The sequence below is a fragment of the Nanorana parkeri genome, unplaced genomic scaffold (genome assembly GCF_000935625.1).
Source record: "Nanorana parkeri isolate BGI_ZX_2015 unplaced genomic scaffold, ASM93562v1 scaffold368, whole genome shotgun sequence".
Taxonomy (NCBI): domain Eukaryota; kingdom Metazoa; phylum Chordata; class Amphibia; order Anura; family Dicroglossidae; genus Nanorana; species Nanorana parkeri.
The window spans coordinates 712,132-719,084 of NW_017306636.1; the positions used below are offsets into that span (position 1 = coordinate 712,132).

Below are 6,953 nucleotides of genomic sequence, written 5' to 3' on the forward strand. Positions count from 1 at the left end.
TTTTTAGATGCAAAAGCTTACTATACACATTGTTGGAAGAAAAAAAAAAAAGTGACACCACAAATTAGTAATGCAAAACTGCCATGTTCCTAGCAGTTTATACGGAATTTTAATAAATATTGTTCCCACAGTTTAATCACATCTTTATGACAAGGACAGATCAATCCCTGATACATCACAATGAGACAGACTGATCAAGTTCAGGTTGAACGTGGAATCATTTCAGGTTTAACGTGGAATCATTTCTTGGGAGGCAATGAAGCGTTGCCGATTAAATATAAAGCATAACAAGTTCCTGAAAAAACAAAAACAAAAAAGTGATGAAAGTAAATCTCAAATTTTATCCAATGGTAAAAAAAAACAAACAGAAAAAAAACAAAAAACAAAAAAGGACTAGCTTTCCAGTGTACAGACTAACATATAAAGCAGGTAAAGAAGTGCAGTGAGCTAGTGGTATGCCCCTACAGCAGTATTTTAGAAAGACTACCTTTTTTTGTGAGTGCAAAACTATCACTTAAATGCCAAACTTCTTGGCCGACAGTGAAACATTGTCATTATGGAATATACTGTAATAGTACAAATGAGCCACTAGGTGGCAGTATATAACTAGTTTCTTCTTTACTTTCCCAGAATAAACCAAAAATGAAAGAGACACTGAACTCGGGAGTTAAAATATAAAAAATGCATTCAAGTATCTTGATAATTAACAAAAATGTAGCTTATTTGTGTATCACAGGAGTGAGCTTGGAGTGGTGGCTACTTTACAAAACACACAATGGGGAAGAAAGGACAATGGGGAACAAAAGTAGCCAACCTCCAGAAGGAAGGACAGTGTCATCACCAATTCAGAGATGATTTGAGGATCTACAGCCAAGTGATACACAAACAACAAACATTCTTAATAGTTTAGGTACTTGGATGTATTTTTAAGATTTAACTCCTGAGTTTAGTGTCACTTTAAGCCAGACATCTCTATTAGACATGTGCACTGCCAAAAAAATTCGTTTTTTTTTCGTTTTAAATTCGGATTTGTGTTATTTCGTTTTTCGGGATTCGGGTGTGAAAGTCAATTCGGATTCGGAATCGGACGAAATTCGGTAGCATTAGGTCGAACGTTCGTTTCGTTTTCTGTTCTTATTCTGTTCTTATTCGTTTCGTTCGTGACATTCGAGGGGGAAAAAATATTTTTCTCCTTCTCTAATGTCACTTTGCTCCAACGAACAAAACGAATAAGAAATGAATAAGAACAGAAAACTAAACGAACGTTCGTAATAACGCTACCAAATTTCGGAAATGGAAATTCGGATTCGTTTGCATTCGTTATGTCTGTAATTCGGAATTCGGATACATCCGAATTTCCAAAAATTCATCCGAATTTCGATTCGGAACGAAACGAATCGCACATGTCTAATCTCTATGCTCCAGTACATTCCAGTAATCTCCGGCTATAAGCTCCTACCAAAATGTTACTTACGGAAAAATGCAACCAAGGACAAAACACAATGTGCATCGAGATATACATTTTCTCCATATGCATTACTACAAAACATTTTAACATAACATTTTGTAATACTGCTGTTGCTAGTAAATGGATTTTAGACACTATCTAAAAGATGTACATTTACAAAGATTCAGTAGGAAAATTCCAGAGACAAAGTAGGGGCCCAAGCAAATTTTTGTTTGCAGGAATCAAGGTCTAAAAAAAAAAAAAAACTGCTGCTCTTTGGCTATCTATATTTCTGAGTTTCAGTATTTATTAAAGGTAAACTGCATGTATGCATTGTGACACCCTATATGATTTCCCCGGTTTAGTGGCAGGTTCACTTCAAACTGGTATTATTCCTCCCCATCTATAGTAATCCTCACCCTAATCAATGTGCCTCATCTTTTACACAATGGCTCTGCAGCTAGCATTCTTTATACATCATCTTTGTTCTGAACTCTGTAAAAATGTACAGTGGGCTATAGTGGTAAATCAGTGCCTCTCCTCCCCCCATAGTGGCCAATGAGAACATTGTACCATCTTGTGTTACTACCATTGAGGGTTTTGCAGAGTATACCTCATCCATTTCACATGACTTATGTTACCATTTTGAGTCTTTGAAGCGATCTCACCTGCTATACTGAGATATCTTAAGCAAGATCATGTGACCAGATTAAAAAAAAAGGAGAATGATGCATAGTTACCAAAACCAGTGATTAGCATGGTCACTCTGTACAATAAGATATCACCAGCCCCTCCTTTTATGTAAATTGGAATGCCATTATCTTCCTGTAAAAAAGGAAAAAGAAATGTTTACATGCATAGGACACCAACTCATTTTAGTTTATTATAATAAAATGTTCACGCTGTGCCTAAACGGATTGTTACGTCAAGTATAAATCTCACACAATCTGCCAATGCTGGCTTATTTAAAAGAGGGTGCAGGTCCCAAGGCTGGAAGTGTAATCCTGAACACCATACCCAGTGAGTCACTGGCTATGAACAAGCATAGCCAGAAAACTCTAAAATAATATTAAATCCAATCCACAGACGTCATGCGTTTACGACTTCACTGGCTGCATGTTTGTTCCCAGTCAGTAGCTCACTAGGTAGGGAGGCCAGTATCAGGATGACTGCCCTCAGCTAGCACTATGCTTGATCACAGTCAGTGACTAAGTAGGTGGAAAGACCAGGATCATGATGACTGCTCTTAATTAGCACTATGCTCGTTCCTAGTCGCAAACCACTAGGTAGGGAAACCAGGATCATGGCGACCATCTCCAACCAGCACTCTGCTGGTTCCCACTCAGTGACTCACTAGGTAAGGAGGCCAGTAACCTCATGGCGGCCCTCAACTAGCACTATGCTTGTTCTTACTCAGTAGGTAAGGAGGCCAGTATCATCATGACTGTCCTCAACTAGCATCATGCTTGGTCACAGTCAGTGACTCAGTAGGTTTAACCAGTTGACATCCGCGGTGTTAAACCCCCTTCCCATCCAGGCCGTTTTTCAGTATTCAGCGCTGCGGTACTTTGACTGACATTTATTCCGTCATGCAGCGCTGTACTGAAATGAATTTTATACCCTTTTTTGGGGACAGATAGAGCTTTCTTTTGGTGGTATTTATTCACCACTGGGGGTTTTATTTTTTTACTATATTAAAAAGGAAAAATCACCGAAATTAAAAAAAAAAAAAATAAACAGTTTCCCCTATATTAAATGATAAAACATTTATTATTACCCAATTTTTTGGTAAAATATAAAAGACGGGGTCACGTCGGGTAAAAAGACACCAAACATGTCAAGCCTTAAAATTGCGTGCGCGCGAGCAGAAAAAAAATGCCGTCTGGCGACGGCAACCCGCCAATGCAGCAGTGCCGTCCGTCCGTTTTTCTACTACGGGCGGACGGCAAGAGGTTAAAGACCATGATTAGGATGACTGTCCTTGATCAGCACCTTTTAAAAACACATGCAAATTGGCAGCTCCCTTATGTCCATCTTCATGGGACTCCTTTATTGAGAAATACAGGGGCCGACTCTGCTGTCCTTTTCTTCTAAAAAGATAGATGTATGGCTGTTATGCTATCCTCCTTGCTTCCACGCTGTAGGAGCAGTTGACCATAAACCTCTATGCATCACAGTTCTTACTTCACTGGCTGCAAACTTGTCCCAGATAAACAAATCAAAATATTGAAGCCAAAGACAGCTACACCAGCAGAATTTTCATGAAGTAGTCTTATGCAAATGCTGCATATACTCCTATGATAAACCCAACTTAAAAAAGTACCCCTTCCCCACTTTCACTAAACACCACATAAGCAAGCAGCTCCACATACCGATATGAAATTAGATCACTTTTTAATTTACAATTACTGTTTCTCCACGTCCTGGTCGAGTTGGCACTGGTGATGTAGCCCTGGCCTCACAAACACATGCTAAGAAGGCTACATCACCAGTGCTATCTGGGAAAATCTCATCTGTAAACTGCAAAATCTCACAAGATATGGGAGGAAAGACTTTTCCACCCCGAGATAATGTACACTGTCATACACTGTCAGACCTTCAAGGAGGCAGACAGAGTTCCAGGAAGTAGAGGGAGATGGATTAATCCAGGGGTACCCACAATTTTGCTTCAAGATCTACTTTTCAAATAACGAGCTACATGAGATCTACCAACGAAAAAAAACCCTCGACTGGCTGTCTCTCCTCCCTCTCCTGGCTGTCTCCTTGTTCATCCCCCTGGCCGTCTCTCCCTGCCCATCCCCTTGGCTCACCTTGCTGTATTTTGCAAACAGTGCAGTGCCACAGGCTGTGTAAACTAATATTCTTTGATGTAATACATAGCACTTCAAACATCAGTATCCACCAGAAAGGTATCAGGGAGCTTGGCTCAGCAGACTCAGGCTAATAGGTAATCATGTGTGCACAGCGAAATATACATAATAAAATGGAATAAAGGGGCCGCCATTCAGCCCCTCGTGATCTACCAGCATCAGCTTTGAGAGCTACTGGTAGATCACGATCTACCTAATGGGCACCCCTGGATTAATCTGTCCTTAGTGAAAATGGCCACTGTGTGAGGAAGGGGAAACAAAAAGAAAAATAAGGAATGCAAAGAATAAAAAAAAGACAGAAATGATCGGTTTGCAGACTGGTGTTGCTAAACATTTTTACAGAACTATGGAGTGTAATGCACTCATCCCCATAACTAGAGCAGCATCTACAGCATCACACCTCAGCAATATAGCACTAAGCAATCACAAACCGCTGGTCACTTAGTTCACAATCTTCTTCCTGCAGAAAGAAGTGACCATCAGTCACCACTCTCTGCAGGGATTCCCCCTCCCATCTGTTACTCCAGCACTGACCGGAGGGATGAACAGGGGAGGGGGTGGCCAGAGGCAGCTGTCACTCAGGGCCCCCGGTGGATCCTAACAATGATGCAGGGATCTTTGCCAGCTGCAGCGTGGCTCTTCACTGTCAGGATATAGCAGGCAATAGCCTATTTGCTGAGTTTTGTGTCACAGGACATTTAGTAAATGTCCTCCTGTGACCCAAAAGAGAACTGGTGCCAAAAAAGGTTTGGCCATAGTTCATGCCTAAAAGGTGCCTTTGGTGTTATGTTTAAGATAAGGTTGAAGGTCCTCCAAGAATGGTTTGCACCTTCTGTTCACTAATCAATATAGACAGATGCTCAACCGTTGATGTCACAATACTTCAAAAGGTGCTCCAAGGTGCTTACTCAGTCTTTTACTGGGCAAAAGCAAAGTTCATCATTAGGCTTTACTGGGTAAAAGCAAGGTTCCTCTTCGTATTCTCTGTTATCTCTCCTACAGGTGCATGTGGCAACCAATGAATAAACCACCACAGAGGTACCTTCCATGAGGGAGAGTTTTTAGAAAGAAGGCCCCATTACCAAGGTGTTTAGAAATTGTTTGTCGTGTATTAATGTATTTTTGAAGTTTAATACTGTAATGCAGACAGTATATGTTTATAAAGCAATATATACTGTATGGACGTGGTTTTGTTCTCCATACTTTGGGCTGCAGCAAGAATAAAATAAAGTCGGACCACTGCTCACACACGTGCTCCATTTAACATCTCCTAGGTTCTCTGAACAGTGCAGTAATTAGCGCAGTGAGGAGGGGAGAAGGGAGCAATTGAAAGCCAGGCTGCTGTGTTGTGTGAGAAACAATGACAAGGTTCATTAGGCCATTAAGATAAAATATTCCCAACTAATCCTCTCTCCCTCTTGCTTAGTTGAAGAACTTTTATTAACCGTTGCCATTGCAGTGGGGCTACCCCCACACTGCAAGGGTTAACTGCTAATTTCTGTCTAGGTTAAAATTATACTCACCTAAACCGTGCAGGCGGCTTGTTTTTACCCTGATCCTACAAGCCTCTCCCCCTCCTCTGCAGCAGTCTGGGGTCCCGTAAATCATCACGTTCTATACCCCGTGTATAGATGTGAGGACGCCCAGGGCTATTTCCATGAGGAGGTGTAGGAGACAGGCTTCAGGGACCAGAGAAGCAGGGAGCCGGCTCAGTGACTGGGGTGCGTATAATTCTTTAGCACCTAGACAAAAACGAGCAGTTAACCCTTGCAGTACAGGGGTAGCCCCACTGCAAGGGTTAAAGGAGAACTGAGGTAAGTGATTTTCACTCAACCTCATAGTTCGAGCCCACGTGCGATAATGAAACTGTCACAGGTCGGCTCAATAGATCGGGAAGTGAGTGAACACATACCGTCGCTCGCTCACTTCTCAATTCTGTCCCTGCAGAGCCGTGATTGTCACTCACGGCTCCCTGCAGGGATTCCCCCTCCCCTGTCCGATCCTCAAGCGCTGAGTGGAGGAACGGACGGGGTAGGGGACGGTTACAGCTGCCTCTAGATAGGCAGATCCAGCTGTCAATCACACAGCTGAGTGGATCTCGGCAGTAATGTCGAGATCAGTCCTGGCTGCGGCGGTCTCAGTATACTGCGAGCTGTAGCTCGTGATACTGAGCTTTGGGGCTTGGGAGGACGCTAGTTTGTGTCCACCCGAGACCCTGAGGAAAAACACTTACCCCATAGTTCTCCTTTAAAAAAAGTTTTGCCTCGAGTCCTTCCTTAATGCATACATGACAAACCAAAAGTAACATTGTGAAAACCGGTTTAAAAAACATGAACATACCTGAAACAGCTTCTGCTTCTCTCCAACTTTGTTTTGCACTGACTTGCGGGTAGAAGTAGTTAAGGTTCGCTGGCAGACCTGACGGAGAGCCTGAAACAAAAACACATTACACCTATTAAAAAACACCAATGGTTATATCTCTCGAATTCAACAGTGTGCTGATAGTGGGGCTTCAAAATAACGAAAAATAAAAAGCCAAAAGGGAAAAATAGGTTAAAATAAAAAAGAACTTGTATTAGTGACCAGACAGGCAGCTCCAACATCTGGAATATATGTCAAAATGTGTATGTGTGTGG

The 6,953-nt window shown here is 41.8% G+C and overlaps 1 protein-coding gene across 1 annotated transcript in view; it reads right to left on the minus strand.

The window, feature by feature from the left end:
• Nucleotides 1–239: 239 nt before the first annotated feature.
• LOC108788999 (cytochrome c oxidase subunit 7A2, mitochondrial) overlaps nucleotides 240–6,953 on the minus strand; it is an 8,999-nt gene continuing 2,285 nt past the window's right edge. Inside the window, exons 2-4 of the mRNA XM_018558911.1 lie at nucleotides 6,658–6,747; nucleotides 2,188–2,272; nucleotides 240–295 (exon numbers count right to left, since the gene is read on the minus strand). Of these exons, the coding sequence (XP_018414413.1) occupies nucleotides 240–295; nucleotides 2,188–2,272; nucleotides 6,658–6,747 (231 nt within the window). The remainder of the gene's footprint in view (nucleotides 296–2,187; nucleotides 2,273–6,657; nucleotides 6,748–6,953) is intronic.